At 40.2% G+C, this 26,907-nt stretch overlaps 3 protein-coding genes across 5 annotated transcripts in view; 1 reads left to right on the plus strand and 2 right to left on the minus strand.

Annotated features, from left to right (window-relative positions):
- The first annotated feature begins 89 nt into the window (after positions 1-89).
- Positions 90-26,667, plus strand: Rab3GAP1 (RAB3 GTPase activating protein subunit 1). Of its 3 annotated transcripts, XM_064681400.1 has the most exons (7): positions 90-138; positions 3,281-4,544; positions 5,221-5,393; positions 24,208-24,731; positions 24,804-25,033; positions 25,271-25,837; positions 26,440-26,665. In XM_064681400.1, exons 2-6 carry the CDS (start codon positions 3,423-3,425, stop codon positions 25,784-25,786), a joined length of 2,565 nt encoding a protein of 854 aa, XP_064537470.1. In that variant the 5' UTR covers positions 90-138; positions 3,281-3,422; the 3' UTR covers positions 25,787-25,837; positions 26,440-26,665. The 3 variants fall into 3 exon arrangements, with proteins under 3 accessions (XP_064537470.1, XP_064537469.1, XP_064537468.1); XM_064681399.1 differs by lacking the exon at positions 90-138 and having other exon boundaries at positions 3,150-4,544; positions 25,271-25,902; positions 26,440-26,667; XM_064681398.1 differs by lacking the exon at positions 90-138 and having other exon boundaries at positions 3,150-4,544; positions 26,440-26,666.
- Positions 7,409-26,907, minus strand: part of haf (leucine-rich repeat and fibronectin type-III domain-containing protein hattifattener) — a 200,098-nt gene continuing 180,599 nt past the window's right edge. The window contains 8 exon segments of the mRNA XM_064681397.1: positions 7,409-9,431; positions 10,890-11,279; positions 11,525-11,649; positions 12,506-12,644; positions 12,781-13,442; positions 14,294-14,656; positions 14,732-15,682; positions 16,027-16,239. Coding sequence (XP_064537467.1) covers positions 8,285-9,431; positions 10,890-11,279; positions 11,525-11,649; positions 12,506-12,644; positions 12,781-13,442; positions 14,294-14,656; positions 14,732-15,682; positions 16,027-16,239 — 3,990 coding nt within the window. The 3' untranslated portion in view covers positions 7,409-8,284.
- On the minus strand, positions 19,804-21,038 carry LOC135427798 (peritrophin-44). The gene is made up of 2 exons (XM_064681403.1): positions 20,991-21,038; positions 19,804-20,927 (listed from the first exon to the last, which is right to left on the minus strand). Exons 1-2 carry the CDS (start codon positions 20,995-20,997, stop codon positions 19,945-19,947), a joined length of 990 nt encoding a protein of 329 aa, XP_064537473.1. The 5' UTR covers positions 20,998-21,038; the 3' UTR covers positions 19,804-19,944.

Here is a 26,907-nt window from a genome sequence, read left to right on the forward strand (position 1 = left end):
CACATGTAACAATTTGACTGTGATCATTAAGCATAGATTCTCTAGTTATTTTTTTATCTTCATTATTCGCCATAGATATCATAAAAATCCCTCGAAAATTATTTATCGGTTTGCCGGCTAGACATAGATCAACCAGGGGTGAGAAAGACCATTCACCATACAATATATCACGCTTAGGAACTTGTGGCTCCGATAGTTGCGCACCATTTGAACCTATCGATATATTTGCCCATCCATCGATACCCATCTTCAATTTATTATCAAAAAACAGAATATTGCTTGTGTGGTGTTTTTTGTAGCATCACACTCCGGTTTGGATGCTTGCCCTTTAAATGGAAATAAAAATCGGGCTTTATCGTTGCGGCTGTTATCGTTGTTTCGCCGGCGCCACCGTAGGCCTTCGCCCATCCACGGAGTTTCAACTACGACGCATATTCTGGGGATTGTATAGATGCATTTCGTGAGCGTTAGCCGGACACAAACTTATGACTACTGTTTCAGGCCCTTAGTGTGAAGCGGCATGGTGTCCTGAATCAGGAATCACCTTGTCCATCAATCGGCACAATCTCTGAGCTGCGTTGCATAGCCCAAGTTGCATCATTCTGAACGGATAGAGTGGCCTGCCGGGTATGGTGAATGCTGTGTATTCGCGACCCTTGGGGTCCAGCTGCCAGAACGCATGCTTTAAATCTACGCTACTTATGTATATGGTATATGGTGTCATGAACTCTGCTTAGGATAGACACGATGTTCTGCAGCGGGTATTCATCTTTAATGATCCGATTATTCAACTTGCGGGCATCCAGACACAGTCAATTCTTTCCGGGCTTCCTGACGAGCGTCATTCGGCTGTTCCACGGACTCTCGCTCGGCTCGATGACTCCCAGTCGGAGCACTGGGTAGAATCGCTCTTTGACTGGCACTGCGTCATCCACTTGTTGAATCATAGGCATTTCCATGTTTGTGTGTCCCAATCCTTGAGATTCGTAGTCCAGGAAACTTTCTTTAGCCTCTTTCAGTCGATGTTGCTGTTTTGCATTCAGCTCATAGGCTACAATCGGTTCGCCTTTGGTCGTCAACTCTGCATGACGTACTGCAGCTTCTTGTCTCATAAAATTTCCGACGCTAAACCGAATTTTTATCAAAAGTCCACTCTTTTTTTTTAAATTATAATTTTTATAAATTTGTATTAATACAATTCAAAAATTCAATCAGATATTCTACCGTGGTTCTTTGCCCACTCTCCTATTGTTCCGGCTCTGGTTGTGATGATTTTCTCAATAGACCCATTCACCCAATTAATCATTTCTGGGGTATATTTGAATTTTAATCCTTTCCAATATTTAAACCATTCAAGTCCTTGACTTGTTTTCGGCTCTGTCGACTTGACATCATCCTGATTTGAGCCCTCGTCTGTGGTTTCCTTCCTCAGATTTATTACATGACTCGCATATGCGATGAGCACTGCGTTGCACCACAGGCTATTTAGATTGTACTTCTCGATCAAGTTCGCATTGAAAGACCTTTTTTGTCCTAGCAACGTGCCTGTCATATGTGTTAAAGTATACAGTTTCCTATTATGGGAAGCAGAGAATGCTGAATTGTTGACAAAGTTCATATCTGACTGGTAATGAAAAAATGAATCTTCGGCAACTGCCTCGACTAAATCCCTGTCTATCTTGGTCAAGCTATTTATCTCTTTGCCGATAGACTCTTGCCAAATCCATGTGAGTGCCTCGGAAACTGTCTCTGAGCCAGTCATAGATTTAAGATCTTCTAATGCATCAAGTGCTGCCAGATCCTTGTCTCGACAACTCAATGTTCCCCAACGAATAATGGCCATCTTATCGACACGGAATTTAAAGAAGAACATATCCAGAGCTGCCATCATTTTCCTGTAACCAGGATCCTGTGCCCAGCTGGTATATTTGGATGCTGCTTAATCGAATGAATACATCCCACTGCTAGAACTTTCTATAGATGCAGGCAATCCGACCAATTCTCCCAGTTTCTTGGACAAGCGTTTCCGATTTTCAAAATTTGAAGTACTTATTATTCGATATATTCCAGTAAATGCCAACACCAGTTTCTTACCCAATCCCCCAATCCTTGACAGTATCTTCCCTTCCTTGAATGTGGATGGCCAAAGAGCATTACTGACTGTTATATTAAGCATAGACCAGGGAGTCACTCGATTCTGACCATCCACACTCTCGGACAAACTAACTCCATAGGTCTTCCACTCGGAAGGTACATAAAGGGTGTAGTCTAAGAAATAATAATATAGATATGTCTTGACCCACTCCACATTAAGGTCGTCATTCAATAAATGATTACAAAATGATGGCTCAAGACTGGTCATCCTTGACTTCATAGTCTCCCCTTGGGCTAGGTTAATTCCAGATAAAATCGTCAGTTTGGGTTTCCTGTTCTCACTGCTTGCAAACCAGGTTGATGGGTATTCACCTACGGTACTTGTGGACATCTGACCGAAATTGACTTTTAAAACTCCATCATCCACAAGCAGGTACATATATTCTAAGATTGATGAGGACTGCATCCTGTTATTAAATTATAAATACAATATATGAAAATTGGAAAATATTAGTTACAGAAATGTTGCTCAAAAATGAATTATGTAAAACAGATTATATCTGTTCAGTATTAATGAGATGAATTGACTTCCGTAGAGTGGCACTTCGGGCTCGGCAGCACTATTAAATTTAATTAAATATATTTTTTTTCAAATATTTCAACTACCTTTTTGTATTCTCTTTTGTTCACTTTTATTTAATTTATATATCTCAAATTACCACAAATTGGCCTTTTTTATATAATTTTAGATATATTGTTGGCAAACGGCCGGCTAGCACTGACTTTAGGTTTTTTCTTTGTCTGAGTCCACGCACAACAAAAATCGAAATCCCCCTTATAAAAATGCACTGAGTCACACATAGGAGCTTTTGGCTCCGATAGTTGCGCATCCCTTGAACCCACCGATTGATTTGCCCATCCATCGATACGCATCTTCAATTTACCATCATAAAATAGCATAAATGTTAAAATTGGTATTAAAAAAATACTGTTGCGTACTCAGTGTACAATTTGTTCATCTCTAGGAGGCATATAAGTTATTGCAGCGATGTGGCAACTCTGTCAAAACAGCTGACACAGTTTTTAATTGCAATTTGCAAATTGTCTGCTGTTTGTTAATACGCACAAATTGCAAAGTAATGGCCGAGGAAATAGATGATAACGATTTCTATCGTGAAAACTTTAGCGCCGACTCCGACTGGGAGGTGTTCAACGCCCAGCTTGGCGAGCTGCTACAAAAATGGGAGGTGGCCGTGGACGTGGGCGTCCCACTGCAGCCAGAGGAGCTCTTCCATTGCAAGTGGCACGTAGAGTCGCAAACTCTGGACATGCTTCGCAATAGCATTGCCGTGGACTACTATGAAGCGCAGCCAACTAAAACGGCGACAGTTGTAGCGGGCGAGGAGGGCGGCACCTGCCTGCAGCGTACAAATTGCCATCAAGATTTGATGTGCAGTTGGAACAGCTTTGGGCCGCCCATACGCAACTCCAGCGAGCTGCACACGTTGGCGCGGATCTATGGACTGCGGCGCTTTGTGCTGCTGCATCCCGTGAATGCTGCCGGCAATTACATGAAGTCCACGTCAGAGTTTAATTTCTTTTTGAGTGCTGCGGCTGTGGTGGCTGCCGAAGTGTCCAGCGTGGTGCCCATCTTTGTGCAGCTGTACGACCCCAAGTGGAATTTCTACACGGGCGTCGCTCTCGCACCCGCTCTACGCACCAATTTCCGACTCATTGGTCTGGAGCAGGCGCCACCGGAATGCCGTTATTTGACGGGCCTAGTAACGCTCTTCCGCGACAAGCTGCCCTCCGCGTACACCCAGGAAGCCAGGGTCTCAGTCCGCACCACCTACACGCTGGATGCGGTGCGCATACGCATGCCTTTATATGTGCCGTTCGATCACGGTCTAAGCTCCGAGGATATAGCCATCGATGGCGACGTGGAGCAACTGGATGTTCAGCATTTCTATGCGCTACCGCATGGCTATGCGCCGGAGTCATCCACAGAGAGCTACCTGGTCTACACCTGGCCAGAGCTCTCGGAGAGCGTGGCCTTTGATAGCGAACAGCGCACGGATTTTCTGCCCTCCAAGGCACCCTTGGGCAAGATCTATTTATCTGTGGAGGCCTTTTCCTACCTAAGCTGCTGCTTGCAAGATTACCAGGCAGTGGGCAAGGTCGTGCGCTCGCTGGAATCGTATGTGGGTCGCAATTTCTCTGGCATCAGCAGCGGCGCCGAGCGCACAAATCCATTGGATAAGCTTACCGAACACAAGCTGACCGCGCGAAGGGAGCGCAACTATGAGCTGCCCTCGCAGGCGGGTCTTACCAAACGTTTGCCTGGACCCATGACAGAGAGCGAACTCACGGAGCTATTGGCCTATCTGTTTCCCGATATGCATCCCGAAATGGCGCTGTTTCACTATGCCAAGCAGAGCTTCAAAGAAAAGGTGAGTCGTTTTACATTTATGAACGTGTATACCCTTCGAATTGATTATATATTTGCTTGATCAGGCTGACGAACCCAAACGTTAATTTTCCTTCCGTCTTCTATGTCGGTTTTATCTCAGTCTTTGTGTGTTAAAAAGTTTTTTAGTTGAATACAGCGATGTTTTTGGAGTCTATTAGATAGAAGAACTATGTGATTCAGCTTTCGAAGGAACAATTGGTTAAAAATTGAAGTCTTGTGTTGCTTTGCTTTATTTTTTATATTGAAATACTAAAAAAAGTTATTTTTCGAGATACCTTATCCATACGCATCAATAATGAGCTTCATAATGTTGTGTAACATATCACCAACATTCTATATCATAAAGTTTTTATTGGAACTATTGTTCGGAAACGGCGATGCTGTATAAACACATTTAAAGGGGTCGGACTATGAACCACCTGCTGTATTTAGGTTTCGGTACCCCTTTCTTGATTTCCGTTTTCTCTTCTTTTGGGGGTCTGCGATTGGGTGGGTGGGTATGGATTTGGGTTCGATTTAACAAAAGGAGTTTTATCATTGAAAAATAAAATAATATACTGTTTATCTGTGCTCTATAAACACGTTACTTACACTCAAATTTATTATAACTGATCCTTGATGAAATATCTAAATCTATATAACTTTTTATCTTGCAGTTCGATCCGATGCGCATCAAGAGCGCAGTTGCGGATTCTTTGGTTTGTCGTCTCAGCTGCTTGTTGGCCACTTGCCACGCCCATTTGGGCAGCTTGGAGGGCATGGCGCAGCTGTGGGCAGCCTTTACACGTCAATTGCGTTTATTGTGGGATAATTCTCTATCAGTGCCCGGGTAAGTACCCCCAACAATACGAAATATTAATACAACTTTGGGTCTTAACAAAAATATGCTTTATTTGGAACGTGATGCGTAAAAACGAAAAAAAAGTTTTGTTTTTTTTTATTTTTTATTTCAAATACAACAAACAAAACTGGCAAAACTTGTCTCTAATGAACTTTTTGCTAACATTTTGTTATATATTATTTTGTTACTGTTGAAGCCGCAAAGTTAACACTTTAGTGAATACATTAACAATTTAACGCACATTTATTGTTAGAGAGTAACTTTGATCCGTTCTAAAATCTAAAATCGGGTGGTGTTTTGCTTAACGATCTATCGTTTTTGGTGTCGTTTTTGGTTTACGAGATGAGCCCTCCTCAGTATCATGTTTCGTATGGGTTTCAGCGTGACATTTAAGAAAAAATGATTACAATTTGGGGGAAGACAACAAAATACTTAAGATTCCTAGCGCCTTCTTACAGAAAATCTATTCGACCAGGGTTCAAAATGAAATGAGTTCAAGTAGATATTTGGGGAAAATGTCCTTAAAGTCACGTGATTTTGTATTATTGGAACTTAATGTTTGGCAGTATTTGTGTTCAATACGCAGTTCCATCAAATCCAGCTCATCTTAGTACTCTAAAGTGCTGCTAAACTAAAAACTAAGCACGTGCTTTTTCCTCAATTTCGTAATTCTTCGATCTCTTTTCTCGCTGGTGCTAAGGCAGTTTATTAATTTAGTTCATTGTAATTATATTAAATAGTAAATTTGATTTTGCGATTTCTTACATTCTACTATAATCGATAACTCAGCCGTGTATCGAGTTATCGATCAATGAAATTCTTAACTATTTATTTTGCTTACTTTACAAGTGAAACATTTGCATTTGCTCTAGTTTTATATATAAGCCTAAAATTGTTGGGTGTTTTCTTCTTCTGCTGCTGCTGCTTCTTCTTGTTCTCTTCCAAATTTCTTACCTACAATTGATTTATATTTATTCATATAGTTTATATTCATATTTTTATTGTTGTTGTTCTAAATAATTGCTCCCGTTTTCCATCTAAATTGTGAGTTGTTTACCTGTCTAATGCTCAAAGCGTTGTCTTAACATGTTCTTAAATCGAATTCTAATAGATATATTTACCTTAAAGTACTAAGTATTTAGTGCCACACATGAGCGTTGTGGATTTGGCCTTTGTGGAGCACAAATCCTGCCCACGGGCACTAAATATTGTTAACTGTCAACTGTGTTCGCTCGGACTTGCACTCAGGCAAATCCCATCATTAAGAATGTTTGAAACTCAAATAGAAAGCTTAAGGCTATCAATATTATGTACAAAGATTTACAGTAAGCTTCAAATAGTAAGCATACATAAATTAAATTAATTATATAAATTAATATAAATCATAAATATTAAAAAAAAATATTTTAAAAAAAAGTTAGGCAATAAGATATGGGAAAAATTATAATAAAATGAAATACAAACCTTCCATAAAACTAAAATTCATTAACAAACTAAAAAAGTTTAAATATCTTTTAATTTGATTTATTTTAGTTTTATTAAAATCTCACTATAAAATTATAATTAAACATAAAAATTAAACAAATAATTGTTATAGGTATTAAACTTAGCACACAAACGTTTCGACTGAAGCTTTTATACAAAATGTAAATTCTTGGACTGCAAATAAAAAATTGCTTATTAAAAATGTTCAACACAAATTTCGAGAAATTACAATTTCTCATTATTTACTCAGTATTATTCAAGGCAGTAAATGCCCCATTTGCAGGGCAATTGGAATGTGATTTTTATATTTTTCTTTCTTTTGTTTTTGACTGGTTTCGACAAGCATAGCCAATAAATTTTTTGAGAATTTTGTAACTTCTCTTGAGACTTTTGTTAATTGCTCAAATTAAATATATTGAATTGTTATTAAATATTGAACTTAGTTGTTTTGATACATAAAAATCTCAAAAATATTTTAAATGTTATATCATTGCACAATTCTCTTCAGTTTTAAAATTTCAAAGATGTAAAGCAAACGCGACTGATAATGATAAAGATTTATGCATTTATTCAAGCACATTTTTTTACTGAAAACAAATCTAAAATATTGTTTTGAAATCGTTAAAGGTAACTAGAAAATGTGCTTGAAGTTAATGCATAAATTTGTCTTCTATGTCTATTTTCTTGTAAATGATTTCATTTATGAGGCAATATATCTCAACAAAATATGTTCATCGATCTGTTCAAGCATTAAAGAATTTTATGAATATTATAATAAAATATTTTAAGTAGTGTTTAGAATGGTTAAAACAAAAATATCATAATATAATATTATGTACAGTAATAGTAATTTTTTTTAAACGAATTATTTATTTTCTATGCTTGTCCAGCCCTCGCTTTGAATTGATTTTGTAGATTTTTGTTTTGTTCATTTCTATGCTATATTAAATAGTTAAGTGTGTAAGTGTAAGTGTGTGTCTGTGTGTGTTGGGTGTGTGTGTGTGTGTTTGCGTGTGTATTAGTACCATTTATAAGATATTGACTTACGTGTTAGTTCTTTGATTGCTTAACATTTGCTGATATACCAAAATAATCTACGCGCACAACGACAAAGAACCAAGTAAAGCGCTGTTACAGTTACAGATACAATTGCAGTTACAGATACAGATACAGATACAGATACATTTATGTACACAAACCAAATATAATGTCTATGTGGTTAACATACGTATTCATTGCACAAAAACACAAACAGCATACAAAAATAGTTTAGCTTAGTTGTTCGAGTTGCTTATTTTCTTCTTACTAAATGTTATGCAAATTGTTTGGGACACGAAAACAACAGCAATAGCAACTAAATTGTTAGCAACAACAACTAGAATTATGTATTGCACTCAAAGCGTGTCCATGTCCAAGTCCAAGTCCGTGTCAATGTCAGCCAATGTCAAGTTCAGTTCAGACAAGGCCTCAGCTGCTGCTGCTGTTGCTGTTGTTGCTGCTGCTGCTGCTGCTGTTGCAATTGTTGCTGTCTCATGCTGATATTTAGCTGGCTGCACTTGCTCAATGCTTGACACTGAGGTGCTCGGCGCCAAGGATGCTTCTGCTTGTGTGTCAACGCAACTGCTGTCAGTTGTTGTTGCTGCTGCTCTCTGCTGTTGCTGCTGCTGCTGCTCGCTTAGGCTACAATTACAAGTACAGTTACAGTTATCACTAAATGTATGCGCATTAGTTGCATCTATTAAATAATTGTTTCGTCTATATAAAATATTGTTAGTCGTTGCATTCGTCGTTGCCGCCGCGTTTAACTGTAAACGAAAGGCATTGCTGCGGCTGCCCAGACGTGTTGCTGGCGTGCTGCTGTTGCTGTTGTTGGTGCTGTTGCTGCTGCTTGTGGGATGATAAATGATTTCCTGACGCTCATATTCGTTAAAATAGTTCTCAACAACAATGCCGCCGTTGTCTGCCGCTGCTGCTGCAGCTGCTGTCGAAGCTGGCAACAGCGACTGTTGATGATTGTTGTTGTTGTTGGTGCTGCTCGCGTGGCTGTTGCTGCTGCTGCTGCTGCTATTATGGAAATTGGCTGCACGGGGCACCACATCTGGCGGCGAGGTGCAGCGTTGCGTTTGCGGTGTATTGTAATATTGTAAACGTTGTTGTTGCTGTTGCTGTTGTAGTTGATGTTGCTGTTGTTGTTGATGTTGCTGTTGTAGTTGATATGGCTGCTCCAATTGCTGATTTTCTATGTTTCTATGTCGTTGCTGTTGTTGCTGCTGTTGTGCTGCAGCAGTTTGCTGCTGACGCCGTCCATCGCCCGCACCGCCAGCCGCTGCCATGGCCGGCGTCAGATATTGTCAGAAAATGCCATCCAAATTTAATACAACATTGAAATATCAGGATAACATGAGCCGCCCTCATAATGGCACCAGACCGTTGCGCGTTGTCGGATTGCGCGCCATATATATATCCATATCATGATCGGTCCAATTGTCCGATGTGTCGCAATAATTGTTCAACGTATGCGTTGAACCAGCTGTCGAATATCTGCTCGAACAGAGAGGGAGCGAAAGGGGGGAATAGATCAATTACAATGCACAACAATTTACTCAATTTTTGAGTTGGGAAAGTTGTGTGGAAAAGGCGGTTAATGACTTGTGCAAAAATGTTAAAGCCGAAACGAAACCAAACGAAATTAAATATAATGGACGTAACGAATTTACAACATTGAGCAAAGCAAATAACAGCAAAAATATAATAATCAATTAAGTAAACAGTTAGTTGTTTTCGATTGTTAAAAGTTACTATCAGCTTTGGGCGGAGGTGGTTAATTAATTGAATAAGCCTTAAATTAAAGCTATTGTTGAAAGTAATTTATTTGCTTTACATATTGCATAATAAATAGGTTTTAATTAAAATCTGTAGTTTGACTTTAAATGATTTTGTTCTATAGCAAAAGAGTGCTGCTCTTAACTAATAATCGGCCAATCAATCCTATCAGAAAAAGATTTTATCGTAGTTTCATCTATTCCAAATTGCGTGCCCTGAGGATTATGTTCCTTTAGGCATAAATATCTGTTAAAATGCATATATATTTAAGCAAGGAATACCCCTAACAATCTTACTAGCTATTGAAGCGTAAAATATAATTTGTGGAGGGGTTACTTCTGCTTTTCTTATCAAATTAATTAACAAATATATTAAATTTATTATATACAGATTATGTTGTTATTCTGCTTTGACAATCTATTAAATTTACAATTATCTACTTCATAATAAAATAAATTTATTTTTGTCTATCAAAACAATTTTAAATATCTGGTTTCTAATTGGACCGTCTATTTAATTTCTCTTTGCTTTTCTCTTAATATAACTTTTCATTGAAAAGTTTCCCATTTCCAAAAATTGATTGATTTATAATAAAAATTAAATGGTATTTTCTGGCTCAAATAAAGCCTACTAAGGTTCCAGTAGTTCAGTTTTTTACAAATTAAATATGTGTTCTATTTTCAGTTTACTTTCCCCGCAAATTAGTAAATATTTTGTTTCAAGGGGTTTTTACCGCGCATTCATCATAATTTTTTTGTGAATTCAGCAAGCTAAAATTAGAATCAAAGCAAACCCAATTTAAATGCTTTTATTATGCAAATATTAGCAAAAAGTTACCTAAACCGGAATGTAAAACTCAAGATATGCTTTGAAAAGCTTTAGTTCTGCTCTTGGATGGGAGAGGAAGGTGCGCAAATGGTTAATAATAAATTTAATGGCAACACATAAAAAATGATATAAAAAAAAACAGGTTTTTTTTTTGAGAAACTCTCGAGCAAAAAATTGAAAGTGTGACGTTTGTAATTAGCGAAATGTGACAGTTATCCGAGTTGTGAGTGTGTGTGAGTGTGTGTTAATTGAGTGTGTGAATGCTGTCTCTTTGAGCCGCACCAAGCACCAGAGGGGGGGGGGGGGGTTTAGCATCTTTTGGTTGTTGTGTGTCTGCGTTCTACTTACCGACTTCCCGGTCGATGGTTATGTATGTGCGTTGTGTTCAGTTGATCGCGTGATCTGGAGCGCGGACGCGAGCGTCTTGCATTGCTGGATGCAATGCTGGCTGGCCCGCCGGGGCCAACCAGCCCGCTCATGCCCATCAAGCTGCCGGCGCCGACCATGCCGCCCATGCCATTGGCACCGCCACCGCCGCCAGGTCCACCACCGCCACCGCCATGTATGGAGCCGGCGTAGGAGGCGCGCGACATGCGCTCGGAGGCAGCGGCCAGCGACTGGCGCGATTGACGAAGCTCCGGGCGTGAATTGACCAGATTTGTGGGGAAGGCGCTGCCCAAATAGCCGCGATGTGAATTATTCGAGAAACTGTGTTGCGACTGCCCATCGGCTATGGATCTGCTATCGTGTTGTGTGTGGCAGTCGCATGTGTGTGTGTGTGTGTGTATGAGTGTGTGTGTGCGTGTGTGCACCGTGTTGTGGCATGAGTAAATAACAAACATAATGAAATATGAAATTACAATAAAATAAACACAAATTCAATATGGCAAAAATCAAGCAAATATTTGGCCAACATTTTCAATGATTGAGGCTGTTTTGTATTCATTTTGATGTCAACACCGACTAGCTGTTACTCTACATACCTTGATTTGGCCACCTTGCCGGGCATGCCAGAGAAATGACTGCGCATATCGTCGGGCTGTTCGACTGGATAGATGCGTGGTCGCGGTATCGAGCGACCACTGTATGCCGATACTTGATCCCATTCCTAAGGGAAGAGAGAAGATGCGATATAAGAGCAGGGCATGGTTGTGGTCATAAAAGATAATTGAGTTTCTACTAAGAGAACTTTTTTTTATACTTTTTTAATACTTTCTGAGACAGTTCTGGTAGGATATGCAAATATCTGAACTTCTAAGATGTTCATGATTGTTTTTTCCTTGAGCTCTTAAATTTCTCTTCAAAGATTGTAGTTATATTATTTTCAAATTATCTTGCTGGGTTTTTTTTTATAAATTTAATTAAAAATGGGCCTAAGAATTCTATAATAGTTTTAAAAATCGCATCTGCTCTCTGCAAAGAATATTTATTTACTATGCTGATACTCAGTAAACAGGCATAAAACATAATCCTCTTGTAAAAAAATCGGAGTTATAAGCTGGATTTTAATCAAACATATTTTACAGTTTTGTTTTTAGTTCCCCTAATTTTACGAACATTTTTAAAATAATTTTTTACTATCATTTTTAAGCGTCGCTTAACTTACACTTAAAGCTGATTATTCTTTTGGTTTATTGCGGCTATAAAATAGCTTTAGTATCTGGCTGCAGCTAAATTGAAATTTATTTAAAACTCAACAAAATATTTTGTTGGCAGCTAGCTGAAAACAGACGGGAATTTAGACCAAAAATATAGGCTGAATGTTTTTCTTTTTTCCGCCTGCCACGTTTAATTTGTTGGCGCGTAAATAAATATAAATAAAAAAATAAAAATGTATAAAAATGTTGGCTTCAATTGCGGCCATTTCCGAGTCACCGAGGCCAATTTAGCAAGAACCTGAGGCCAACGTTTTGGCCAACCCGCTCTCTATACATTTTTTATGGCCAATTGGCAACTAAACTCACCTTGTGATTGTTAAACGCCGATAGCGTGGCAATCGAGCCAAGTGGTCCTGGCGAACCGGTTGGACCGCAACAATTAACGGGCAAACCTCCAATTGGCAGCGGACTCTTTTGCTGGTTATTTTGCAGTTTGCGCGAGCGTCTAAAAGAGAGAGCGTGTGGAGAGTGTGGAGAGGCATTTGATAATGGTCTTGCTGATAGCATTAAATATTTATGGATGCCAACTGGGCCTAACACGCTTTAAAGGTCGCCCTGTGAAGCAGCGAAAATGTTCTCACCTGCTTGCCGCAATGAACACAATTACGGCCACAATGATGGTGCCACAAATGGCTGCACTGGCCGCTATGGTTATCTTATCCATGTTGGAGGTCTGCGAGGAGACGGTGCGCACCTCGCGGCATTGTTGATAGGGCACCGTTTCGGGCGTGACGTGCAGCTCCTCCAGCGATATGACGCACACTATGATGCACTCCTGGGCGGGCACATTCTTGATCTTGAACTCACGCTCGCTGGCCTCCAGCGGCGGGCCCTGCTTGAATGCCTTCTCGCCAAACAGGCGATAGACAACGCGAAAGCCCAATATGTTCGCCGTCTCCGAGTCCCATTGTATGATCACGGAGCTGTCCTGACGGAACGCATGCTTCACCTGCACCTCGTTGACATCGTCGATCCGTGTGCCACGCTGCGGCGGATAGCCCAGTACCAGCGGCGGTCGCTGCGGCTTGTGCTGGCTGCCATTGGCATTGACATTAGCGCCCTGTCGCCAGCCGGGCGCCTGTTTGCCGGCCGTATGCAATGTGGAGGAGCTGCTGCTGCTGCTGCTGCTGCTGCTGCTGCTCGTCGAGGAGATGGCCGTGGCCTGAACGCTGCCGGTGCCATTGACGCCCACCGTTGGCAATGCAGCTGCCGCTTTCGTTGTGGCTTGTGTTGGGGCACGAGTCTGTTGTGGCACATAAAAAAAGAGATATTTATGTAGCTGACTATGCATAAATAATTGCTAGCAATTAAAAAATCGCTGATAAATTGTGCATTTTATAGTCATTTGGGAACTAGTTCAGTTGCGGTTTCTAGTCTAAAATGTGAATCTAATAATCAAGAGTTGACTTGTCATCAGCTTTTACTCAATAAGTGCTATGTTTTGGGGGCTTATAGATTTGACCCTTTCACTCGGTGGCATGTATATATTTCTAGCTTATTTCTGTACCACGAATACTGGTTCTCATCCTCCGCTCCTCCTCTCATCCTTCCTAGTTTAACCAATTTTTAAATCAATAAAATTCACTAAATTAACTAGTTTTAGTTCTTTTGTATACAATTAAGTTTTAAAGAAAGCTATTTTAAAGCCTCGTTTAAAGCTGTTCACATCATAAACTCAATTTTAGTTCACGCTGAAAAGTGATTCAAGATCTGTTTAGCTGAAAGCCCAACAAATATGAAACTCAATCTGAGAGTGAGTCAAATTCAAGTTGTTTTACATATTTTAAATATTCAAATTTAAGTTTGAAAAGAAATCACAGATGCAGCTAATAACTTGATCAAATGCATTTAAATCTCAGTTCAAGAGATGCCTATAACCCTATCAATATCACTCTACAATATCTAGTTCAAAACAGTTGAAAACGCGTTTAAATTGGTTCCTGATACATTTTAAACTAGTTCAAATGGTAGTTCAGCTTGATCGAAACTAGTTCCGAGCTTAGCGAACTGGTTCACTAATGGTTCGTATCTATCAAGTTCGTCTGTAAACTGGTTTCAGTTTTCGAATTGCCTGTAACTAATACAATCACTCACCGTGCTGGCTGCTGTGCTGGAGCTGGAGCTAGTTGTAGGCGCTGCTGTTGTTGTTGTGGTTGTTTTTGTCGTGGACAATGTGGTTGTTGTTGTTGGCGCTGTGGTGCTCATGCTGCTGGTAACAGGCGCCGAGGCGGCTGTTCCGGTGCCCGTGCCCGTAGCTGAGCCCGTTTCGAACTCCACGGAATCGGGCGAAGAGGGAAACGTCGGCTTGAGATTATCGGCCAGACCGACTGGTCCACGGAGCGCGGCATCGGCTATTTCGGGGCAGCTCAGCTCCTCCGGCTGTATGGAGTAGAAGCCGCGATCGCGAAAACGCGGCGGTGTGCCACAAAACTGAGGATTGCGTTCACGTGAGGTGACCTAGCGAAAGAGAGAGAGGTGAGGAGAGGCGTCACCTACGAAGCAATGGAAGGCATATGCCCACGCTACACTCACCTGCAAATCGCCATTGCGTATCCATTCGGCAACCCAGCGCAGTTTGCAATCGCAGTGCAGAAAGCGCCCGCCCAGCGACAGGCCACGCAGCGTGGCATTCAAATGGGCAAATGCGCCCTCCGGCACCGTGCTGAGTGGATTGCCGTCGAGGGCCAACAGTGTGATGCTTGGATTTCCACGAAAGGCCGCCTCCGGCAGGGTGGTAAGCAAATTGAAACCAATGTCCAGCACGCGCAGCTCCTTCAGTGAGTGCACAGCGCCGATGGGAAAGTCCGACAACAAATTGTTGAGTAAACTCAGCGAGCTCAACGTTTTCCGCACACCCGCAAATGCCGTCTCCGCAATGCTCTGGATGAGATTCCGTTCCATATTGAGCGCTGTGAGCGCGTCCAGGCCATCGAAGACACGTATGCCACCGGCGCCAGGCAGCTCCTTGATGCCATTCTGCGAAAGATCCAGGAAAGCCAAACTCTTCAGACCGCGTATGCATTCCGGCACACGACGCTGTCTCGTGCCCTTCAAATTGAGATTTTTTAGACTCTGCTCGAGACCACGAAATGCGCCCGGCGCCAGCGTCACATTGTTGTCGTTCAGCTTCAGCGTGGCCAGCTTGTTCAGGCCCGCAAAGGCATCGTCGGGTATGTTGGAGAGCTGATTGCGAGACAGATCCAGCAGATTGAGCCTGCCCAGCACTTGCAGCGCCTCCACGGGCACCTCGCTCAGCAGATTATCCTGCAGATTGAGATTCTTCAGCACCGACTCCTGCCCCTTAAATGCGTCATTTGCAATCCTTTTGATGCCGCAACTGGATAGCTGCACATTGTGCAGACTCAGATTGCTGAACACCTCATCTGGCAGCTCCTCAATTGTCGCATTGTTCACATACAGCAAATCCACGGGCTTTAGTCGCGCATATTTGTTCATTGCTTCCAGCAATTGCGTGAATTCGACCTGTTATCAAGAAATCAAAGGGTAATCAACTTACACAAAGTTTAAAGCTAAAAGATGTATTTTGCGTTGAAAAAAAACGAATATTTTCAAGTTTACCAGGAGCTTTTACCATGAGCTTTACAAGTCACTTTTATTAAACAGTTCAGAAACTGTTTCGAAGTCCCACGATTAAATGGAGAAATTAAACTCACAAAATAAGAAAAAAATTCCCAAAAAATGGAACAATTTGTATTATGAATTTCAAAACTTATCTTGAGGATAAATCTTTATGAACTTTCTTTTTGTTGATTTTTGAACAGAATACTCAAAAATTCTCTTAAATTGGTTTTTAAACAATTTCTTACCTGATCGCATTGTACGCTCAGCTCTCGTCCCAGATTATAGGCACATATGCAGCTCGTCTGCAGATCGGGCACATCTCGCTGCCAGGGGCATTGGGCGCTGGTGCGGCTGCTGCCTGCTAAAAGCAAAAGCAGCGACGGCAGCCAAAGTTGTCGATATGTGGGCGTGGTCGCTGTTTGAGTGCTGCTGCGTCTCATCTTGGCGCCGGCATAGAGCTGAGAGGGCGAGAAAAAAGAGAGTCCAGTTAGGCAGGGTCTTAAGAGCTGTCGATGCTTAAAATTATATAATTAATATATTTGCCTGAGTAGTTGATCAAACGGATATTCAGGGGCAATAAAGGAGGACAGCCAGATTTATCAATCAGTTGTCCAGTTACTTTCAATTTGATTTTAATGCTCGTTAAACAACAAACTGTGCGTGAAGAGAGTGTCTCACCTTACCTAATCTACCCCATTTTGCCCGCGCCCCCCCGCCTCTAATGCCCGCTTCGTGGCTGCTCATCATTCTCCTGCTGATCCTTTGGCAGTTTAGTTTGATTAATTTGCCTGTCCGCCCGGTCAGGCCTGTCAAGCTGCCAGCGCTGCGGCCCATAAAAAGCAGCATAAAAAATTCACAAAAAAAAAAGAAGGTGAACAAGGAAGGCACAATAATCCTGCATCCCTTTTAGCAGCAACAAAATCGTGGTGTGTATGCTGCCGGACATTTAATTTAATTTGCCAAACGCGACAGGCGCGTAATAAAAAAAAAGAGAAGAGAATAAAGTGAGCCGGAACAAAAGTGGGCTGTCCCTTCGGTCCAGTCAAAAGCTGTTGACCTTTTTGCATAATCATGAATTATGGCCACACTCAATTTTGGGCCTCACAACCTTTATGCTTTTGAGGTGTCTCTATTTTCGAGCTCGAGAGTTTTCTATTGTTTCATCTTGAAGCATTACGAACTCAAAAGGGTTGAATGCACTTTAAATAAATGTTACGTATACGCCGGGCTGTGCGCATTGTAAAATGATAGCTTATACATTTTATTTCCCCAACTAACAATGCCGCGAGCAACAGTTATGTTGAAAGCAAATAAATAGTTCACCTGAGTCTTAAAAACTTTTAAGAATTTATTTCTTTTATTTGTCTGCCCCTTAATAACATTGGATATTTATTCATGTGTTTTATTTAAAATTTTATAATCTGTTGCAAAACTCCACACAACTAGTTTTTTTTTTTATTTTTTAATCAGAGTTTTAGTTCAACATAAAATGGATTATTCTAAGCAAATAAAGTTGCAAGTAAAATTTTAAAACAAATATGTTTGCTTTGATTTTGCGCAAAAATATGTTTATTTGTTATAAAAATCACTTGACCTGACATTTCCTAAATAAACAAAATATTTGCATCGAGTTAAATGTATTTGTTTGTGAATTTAATGTGGCAAAATATTTTTTATTTATTTTTCTTTGGATTTATATTCTCGAATAGCACACAAAATATTTACAATGTATTCGGAATTGAATTTTTCTCGTTAGTTATTCGACGGAAAATCGGCAGGCCGAGCACTTTCAATTTTGCCTGAATTATTTAAAGGCAAAAGTAAAAGTAAAATTGCAATTATCCAACCCTCCCCTCCCCTCGACAAATTGATCGCCCCCCTTTCGAAGTTGAGCAAATCAAACGCTTCATTGATTTGTTTTCCAGACACAAGACAGACCGCAAATAAATATAATAATAATAAATAAATTAAGCTGCACGCTTCGCTCCCCCGTTTTAATAATAATCATCAACATTTTGCCATTTGATTGATAGTTTTTCAGCAGATGTTTTTCTTTTCGATTTTCCCTGCCCTGCGGCCCAAAATGTCGATTCGCTTGACTTCATTTTGTGTCACGCGATTTGCGCGCTTCTTTGTTTGTTTTTTTTTTTTTTGTGTTTCTTTTCATTTGTGTGCTGCTTCCCTATGTTTTGTCCAATTCAAGCCTAAATTGCATTACGTGGCCAGCAAATATTTTGCGCTTGAGTGTGCATTCCTCTTGGCAAACCCCCCCAACCCCAACCCCAACCCCTGGCAAGGCCCCTGCCATTCGGCGCTCATTTCTCACTCAGCTGTCCGGCCGCAAAATTTAATTAAAAAATTCTTGCACCCATTTTTTTGCAGAGTTTTTCCTCTGCTGCCGCCGGTCGCATTAATTGCATCACAAAGATTTTTAATGCGCGAAAGTGCGAAAATTGCAAGACACAAAAGTAGTGAATGAAAAACGAATCAAGTACAGTTGTGCTGCAAAGTTTTAGCCAAAAAAAAAAAGAAGAGGAAAATACACTTTTCCCTGCCCAATTGAAGGTGTAAATGTTTTTTTCTCGCCGCATAATTATTCACTTTTTGTCTTTTTTCGGCTAAATTTGCATTTTTAGACAATGGCCGAGCGGGTCCGAGCCAAAGCTACAAATTTTTCTCGTTCTGCTTCTTGTTTTTTTTTTGTCCATCTATTTTGGGACAGCTTACAAACAATTTTTCCCTTCGGGCCTGAGCCTCTCACTTAAAACGAGATTTAATTGAAGTTTTTTTTTCTAACAATGGGCGAGAAGTTGTTTTTGCTGCCGGCACAGTTTTTTTTGTGGGTGTGGGTGGCCGCATTGTGGGCGTGGCTGGGCGACCGCATGATAATGCTGTTAAGCATTTAAGTGGATTAGAATTTGCAGGTGTAAAAAAGTTTCTTCTCAGTTTTTCGTCTCTTTTTTGGGTATACTAAAGACGAAAAGTTGTCAATTGAAAAGTTTACGTATATAACTCGAAGTGTGTATGCGTGTGTGTGTGTGTGTGTGTGGGCAGGTGTGAAAGTGTTAGCTGAACTAATCTTTCAGGTCATCGCACGCATTAAAATTGAAAAAGTAAATGAAAATTACCTTTTTTTTGGGTCTAATATTATTAGAAGCCATTCATGAGTATTTTAAAGTTCATTTTGGGTGCTAAAATGCATGGAAATTAATTGAAAATGTTCGCAAATTTCAAGAGCAAATTAAATTTGTGCTAATTGGAGTTGCCAGACTGTTAACAAGTGCACTTATCGATAATTTCGGAAACTTCTGCTAAGACTATCGAAGTTATTCGGCCTGGAAATTTTACTCTTTCAATCATGTTTTGTTCGATAGGTTGCTTTAGCTAATTGAAAATGTCTGATAAGCACCTGGCTGTGATTTCTAATCAAGTTAACATGTTAAGAAAACAAAACAATTAATCTATTAATAATTTATATTTATACATCTTAAACTTGCGATTAAGAGCTGCCAGATTGTCTATCAATAGCATTATCAATATGCTGTGTTTGTGTCTAAAAGAGTTTAGTTTTAAACTAAGTTTACGCCCAAGGTTTTACCTGAAGATCCCCAATTTAAGATAGGCTACTTATTAATCACTACAGTAATATGTAGCTAATTAATTGCTCTATCAAAATAATTAATAACAAGCAGCGGCTCATATTTGCAATTGGGCCCATAAACATTTCGGGCATTAACAATAATTTGTTGTGAGCCTTTTGATTTCTTAACTAAACAAAGTGTTGGGCCACCAAATGATATATGAGGCTTTATTGTTTCAATTGTGAGACCGCGATAAGATAATCCCTAAAGAGCTAAGATTATTGTGGTCGATTAAATAAAGCAAGTTTTTGAATGCCTTTTATAAACTTTTGGCATCTAGAAAGTCAAACGATTTGTAGTTGAATTCAACTAAATTTATTTAATTTGCTAAGGTTAACCTAAAAAAAAAATCAAGTGCTTATAATCCTTGCCGCTAAAACTCTATGGGAATTCTAAGAAAAACATTTAATGTTTAATTATTTGGCAATTTTCATTGTTTCGCTTATAAAATTCGTCTAAAAGAGTTCAATAATATGCTCTTGAAAATTAGATCTATTTTTTCGATGCCGATAACTGGTATTACTAGCATATGTCATAGGTTAAAATATGAGCCACACAAACGGCGTTGGCCTCATCAAAAAAGTAATTGCCGCAGGTCCTCTCATCCATGGTGCGACCATCGGCACAGCGCAAATAGTGGCGACAGCCCTTGGTGGGGCTCAAAACGAAGGGAATGGTGCGGCCCTGGCAGCGATCCTCCGAGCAGGCCACCTTGTTGGGCTCAATGCACTTCTGTGAGCTCTTGTCAAAGAACAGATCATTACCGCATTTGCCCCAAGTTGGATTCTCATCGGGTGTGCCATCGGCCTGTTCGGCGCAAAAGAAATAACCCTGGCAGGTGGCACCATCTGGCACTAGTTCATTCTTTTTGGGACTCTTCGCTGTGCCGCACACATTGCTGGGCAAGGGATGGGCATCACATTCGACTAGAGTCTTGTCCACACATTCTCCCGTTCTGGCCTGATAGTAGCCCGTCTTGCAGGTGCTATCCTCCAGCACGCCCTTCTTGCACACATGATACCGATCACAGCCCTGCACATTGTCAAAGTTGACGTCGTTCTTGATGATGCTGCAGTAGTCAAAGCTGCTCGTCTTGCACTCGGAGGCATGACTCCAGATGCACTCCTGTATGGTCTCATTAAAGTGCGTGGCGTCCGGGCAGGCGCCATAAACGGGCGTCTCCTCGTCCATGCAATAATAGTAGCCGAAGCATGACTTTGGATCGGATATAAATAGGCCAGTCGCATTCGCACAGGTCACATCACAACTATCTGATCCCTCCAGCGTCTTGACGCACTTCAGCGTATCCTTGTCGAAGAACGGCGTGGTGCCCTTGCAGGTGCTATAGACGCTCTTGCCATCGATGCAGGTTATCGAACGACTGCACGATTCCGGATCACGTATAACCGTACTATTCGAGAAGAGGGTGCATATATCGTCAATGCGCTGGCTCTGACCCAACCCAAACAGGGCCAAGATCAAAAGTGCCAAAAGGCTGCTGCTCGCTGCGAATATTCAATGCACTCAGCTCACATATTGGAAAAGGTCAATTAGTAGCCAGCACCCACCTTTCATTGCGACTTTCTGTTCCGTTCTGTCTGCCAGCTGGCTGCTAACTAATCAGAAAACACGTTCAGCCACAACTGTGCATTGCTTTTATATCAAAGGATCTGCTGCTTGATAAGCCAATTGAAATCTTAATTCATTATTGAAGAACATGCCCAGAGGAAATACCCACAGATTAGATTAATAATATCAAATACGTAGAGATTGAACCAGTTATATGACTAAGTATATACGCCTCAGCTGCGCGGATGTTTAGACTCTGTGGCATTATTGTCTGTCACATTGATAAATCAATCTCTGTAAAGCCGAAACTTTACGAAAATCTGCTCACCTGAATCCATAGAAAAACATATATAAACATATAAACGATAAGCTGAAAGAACTGAAAGAAGCATGACTCTTATCTGGCGATGGCAAAATTGTTAACAATACAATAAATCACTTTCCATTTCACAGCTGGCGCCTGCTTAGAGAACCTTTCTGACTCTTTAAAAGTGTAGAAATAAATTTTATAAGACGGAAATAGCAAAAAAAAAAAAAAAAATGTAGTCAACGAAAATTGATTAGCTTAACCGTGCAAGTTATCAGAAACTATGCATAATTATCAAATTTTGATTAGAAATTAGTCTTTGATTAAAGCAATATTTCATTTCACTTCAGACTTGCAATTACAAATATAACCAAAATGAGTTAATCATTTTTCTTTTTTTTCAAGATTTCCTGCCATTTTCACAACATCAATCTTGGCTTGTGCACTTTTTCTGTGCCATTTTGAAGCCCTGAAAATATATCTTAATGCTTTCCTGCACTTTAGATCTATCATAGCTAACATATATCAATAAAACAGAAAATAGTTTCGTTAAAACGATTTATTCTGACCTGCTTTGACATGATAAACAATATAGTTGACATAGAGTAGGTTGTTCTGTTGTATCAAAAAAAATCAACATCAAATATTATAATTATTGATAAAAATTCTCCAATTACACATAAGTATATTATGCATTAATATAATTGTTTATTTTCTCCGTAAATTTAGCTTAAATTTGATCGAAAATAAGCCCAGATTGGCAACAACTTTTTATCTATTTAATTGAAAGTCCCTTAAATAGCCAAAGCCAAAAATAGGAATTTATTTTATTTTGTCACAGTCTCTTAACTCTCGTAGGCCTCTTTAAGGCTAAGACCTTGGCAACTTGCGCATGTTGAGTGTGTGTTTATATATTCAGCATCTTGGCTTGGGAAATAAATAGAACTATAAAGTGACTTGGCCAAAAATAAAATGGGCCAAAACAAATTGTTATGCTCTGGCCACAAACTAAAACGTAACGTTAGCTCATTTATTTGGCCAGTTTATGGCCGGGGGCGTTGTCCTGATGAGGTTCACCTCAGCCCAGCCCAGCCCAGTCCAGCTCCCCCTCCCTCCGAAACAATTAATGATGTGCACAGGGCACTTGAGCTTAAGCTGGCCAACCAGATACCAGCTGAAGGCAGCTCCATTGTGGTCAGCATTCTGGTAGCTGTTGTTGGCCAAAATGCTTGTCAATTGGTTTTTAGCCGCTTTAAAAAGCTTTTAAGCAGCTGCTGCTGGCTGCAGCGCCTGTCTATACGAAACTCATAAGCAAACTTTATGCAAATGCACAATAGAGCTGAGTAGAGCTGGAGATTGGGCGCAGCAATTTGCTGGACACATCCGCTGCTGGCCAAATAAGTCAGTTCCGTTGCTGGCCAAAAGAAGAAGCGCTGTGCATGCAACACATAACTGTTCAAATTGCCACAACTTGAGGTTCAATAAACTCTATGTCCATGACTCACGGGAACAGCAGCTCCTCCCCCGTTGCCCCTCAAGAGGTGCTCATTTGCTATGCACAAGCCGAAAGCCACGCACCACACAAAAGCGGATGAAATAGCGTGAATACCAAATGTGGCAGGCGGCGGCGATGGTGACAAAGACGCGTTCCCCCTCTCTCTCCCTCTCTCGCTCTGTGTCTTTAGACAGTGCGTGTCATGGATTGAAGATATAGTTGGGCATATATATATATCATATGTAGGTTGCCATTGTCATTCGTATAGACACCGACAGCTGACGCCTTTATTGCCACTTTGCTGTTGGCTCGAAAAAGGGCTCAGCTCACTTCAAATCGCCGTCTTTGTTAAGGGTATGCAAAATTCTTAAAAAAGGTTTACTTTGTGTGGAATATATCACAACGCATATTTGTAAATAGATGCATATCAACACGTACCGCTTAAATTATCTGAAGTGCTTGGTTAGAATATTCAAATTGAATAAAACTTTTACAGCTTAAAAAATGAGCTGTACATATTTCTAACTTTGTTTCAGTTCAAAAAACATGAGCTATAACTATAAAAACTTGTCATAAAAAAAGGCTTAAACAAACTGTTTATTATTTGAACTTTATTTTAAGTCTGCAACACTTTGATTTCGCGTGCACTTACCTAACTTCTAGCAGTTAGAAATGAATTCTCACTCATTTAGTTTGTTTTTAAGTGCTAAAGTTGCCAAATGTTTAAATTCTCTAGATAAAACTTAGTTTTCTGTGCTGTCAGCTACTTAGTTTCAGCATTTATCGATTCATTTTGAGTATTTACCTAACTAATTGTTATCTTAGTTTTCAATGTTGCCAGTTAGTTACACTTATCGATAAATCATATATCATATTTCCAGGGTTGCCAGTTAGTTACACACTTGTCGATATCGATCATATTTCATGTTTTCATATTTGATTTCGATCTTGCTTAGATCTACATTTATATTTTATTTAAGTTGGATCTGGTATTATTAATTATCTGAATTAACTATGATCAAAAGCTTCGGCATATACCATCACAGTATTGTATTTGGTCTAATATTATCGATATATTTGTTATATTATCGATAAGTCTGAAGTTTATAACTTTGTTGTAATAGCTGATGTCGTTGTTCTGTAGTTACCAGATCAAGAATTTTGTTGTTGCTGCATTTTTAAATCCGGCAAGCGTTACCAGATGCACAACTTTTCAACAAATATTGTATATTATCAGAGACATCAGCTTATAAGTTTTTATTCGTTAGTATTTAAGCTTTTGCTGTTCTGGAATTTGCGGAGTGTATATTCCAAACTATTTGCATTAAATTAAATTGCTTTTCACAATACAAACTGTACAAATAATGCTTTATTTACGCTTGCACTGCTCTTTAACCGAAATCTCTTTGCACAGCGTTGCACCTGGTTTTCCGGACACACGCACCTGTCTGCTACACCAGAAGCTGCAGATGCTCAACGTTTGCGTGGAGCGTCGCTTGCAGCGCGAGCGCAAACAACAACAGCAGCAGCCGAAGGTTGTGGAGGAGCAGCTGTTAACGGATGAGGATGAGGAGGATGATGGCGAATTTTATGACTGCGACGAGCCAACTTCCGCAAGCGGCTCACCAACCAAAGCGGTGCTCAGCCTCAAGCCCGAGGGTCGCTTGAAGCGTTTGGGCCAAGAGCGTTTGCTAGACGAACCCGAAGAGTTTCTGTATATACCCGAAACCCAGGAGCCGGTGCCCAAGACAGAAGATCAGCTGCAGGACGACGCGGAGGTAATGTTAAAACTGGGACCCGGTTCGGGTTTGAGCACACAAATGATGTGCACATCGCTTTTGTCCGATATGGAGGCATTCAAGGCGGCCAATCCACGCGGCAAAATGGAGGACTTTATACGCTGGTATAGCCCCAAGGACTGGGAGCAGCTACAGAATGGTAAGGGAATGAAGTTGGCGACGCGTTTGCAAAGATAATACATCATTTTGTTTTATTTTATTTGCGTTCCAGAAAGTGGCGAGACTGTGCATCAGTTGAGCGTGCGCATGACCACCGAGGGCAATACCTGGCAAAAGGTGTGGCAACAGGCACAGCCGACTCCAGTTGCCAGACAGCGACGCCTCTTCGATGACACCAATGAGGCGTTAAAGGTGTTACACTATCTGGAAACGCGTAATATGAGCGAGATCTATGGACTGACTATTATACCCACGCTACACACGGCCATACTGAAGTTAATTGTAAGTTGTCATAGACGTAAGCTGAACCTAAATATACTTTTGTAATATACCAAAGCCTTTCAAAAAGATTTGATACCCAAATTCGACATGTTGTCGAAGTCGGAGTTGTCTTCTTTAACAAAAGTCATTTTATTATATTACATTAACTTATAACATTTTTATTTTAGCACATTTGTTAGTTTTACTATATTTAATTTTAATTTTCACACAATTCATATATTATTTCTACTCCCACAGGACATCTACAGCAATGCCCACGTGGAGGATCTGTTTAGCAGCCACATCGAACAGCTTTTAAATGATTTGTGTCGCGTCTCGCGCGCCCACACGAATGAGCTGCCCAATGTTAGGATTCTGCTCGACGATCTGGCCGAGCTGGAGCGTCGTTTCTATCAGTTCAAGTGCTTTGAACGACTCGCTGGCTATCCGAAGCGCAGCTCGTTGGCTGAGATCAAGCGACAGTTTGAGGAAATACTCAAGAATGAGAATAGCTGCACAATTGTGAATAAGAAGCGCGGCGCTGCGGGCGATGTTCTGTGCAGCAGCAGCAGCTTGTATGATATATTGAGTCCTAAACTGGAAGAGGATATATCCAATCGGTTGATCAGCAAAGATTATGTTATACGTCTGGATGGTGATACGAAATCAACCGAAAAGGGTCTCTATCTGGGGCCACAGTTTATGCGAGCGATTGTTACGGGCGACAAGCTAAGACTCTGTGGCGCCTTCACGGAGAGCACAACCTTTGTTTAGAGCTAAGAGTTTTTATTAAAACTAATTCTTCAACCGTTCCAATTTGCTAGCGTACGTTGCATATTATATAATCCAGTTGATTTGATACCATTTGAAAGGATTACTAAAGTCATAAGGTTTATTTTCTAAATACGGATTGTGCGGAGCAGAAATTTCGATGGCGTCGGTTTCGAAATTTCAAATTTTTTATCTTAAATTTAATAAATGTCGGGTAAATCTGGTCCGATTACTGAGTGATATACCTCTTTCTACTCGTACGGATCCCGACTATCGATTGCCAGCCAAAAATCCACATTCTAAGAGATGACCCAAATCGGTCAAAAATGCAGTGGTTACATCACGTTTTTTTGCAAAAATGACTTTTTTCCGAAATCAAAAAACTTTGATGCCAATCAATTCTATGGACCTCCGCGAGTTCAACGCACCCAATTTGCCCGAGATCGGGCTTTATTTGACCGAGAAATGGCCATTTAAAGTTTTCGAAAAATTTCGAATTGCAATATCTCGGGAAAATACAGTCCGATTTCGGAGTGAAATACCTCTTTCTATTTGTACGGATCCCGACTATCGATTACCATAGCCATAATTTTTGTCAGATAAATGTAATTTCGCTTATTTATTTGTTTTATTATAATTGATATTTATCTTTTCAGATTAAAGAATTCAAAATTCCAACTGATTCTGTAGACTTCCACGAGTCCTTTAAGGCGTATGTTTCCAGAATAAGATTCAATTTCCCGGGAGAAAATCATTTTAGGTTTAAGCAAACATGATATCCGCAAAAAAACACAATTTATAACCATTTTAAGCTTGATATGTATATGTATAATTTTAAGAGATATTAATTGATATATATGTTCATGAACATTAAATAAACAACAGCTATGTTTAATGCTTTTAGAGAAACAAATAATTTATGTTAAAAAAAAGCAATCTTCTGTTACTTTATTTAAAATTGCTATTTTATTGGTAATTTATATTGAAAAAATCAGGTTCGACGATTGCCGCTGGTCTGACCTGGCCGCTGAATCCCGAAATTTTGATAAAAATTCAGCTAAAGTACCAGGCGAACAGAAATGCCCAGCAAGTAGACAAAAATAAAAAAAATGCATTGCATACAC

The sequence above is a fragment of the Drosophila montana genome, unplaced genomic scaffold (assembly GCF_035044405.1).
Source record: "Drosophila montana isolate Dmon_TW-CO22-7 unplaced genomic scaffold, ASM3504440v1 contig_2326_1, whole genome shotgun sequence".
NCBI classification, from domain to species: domain Eukaryota; kingdom Metazoa; phylum Arthropoda; class Insecta; order Diptera; family Drosophilidae; genus Drosophila; species Drosophila montana.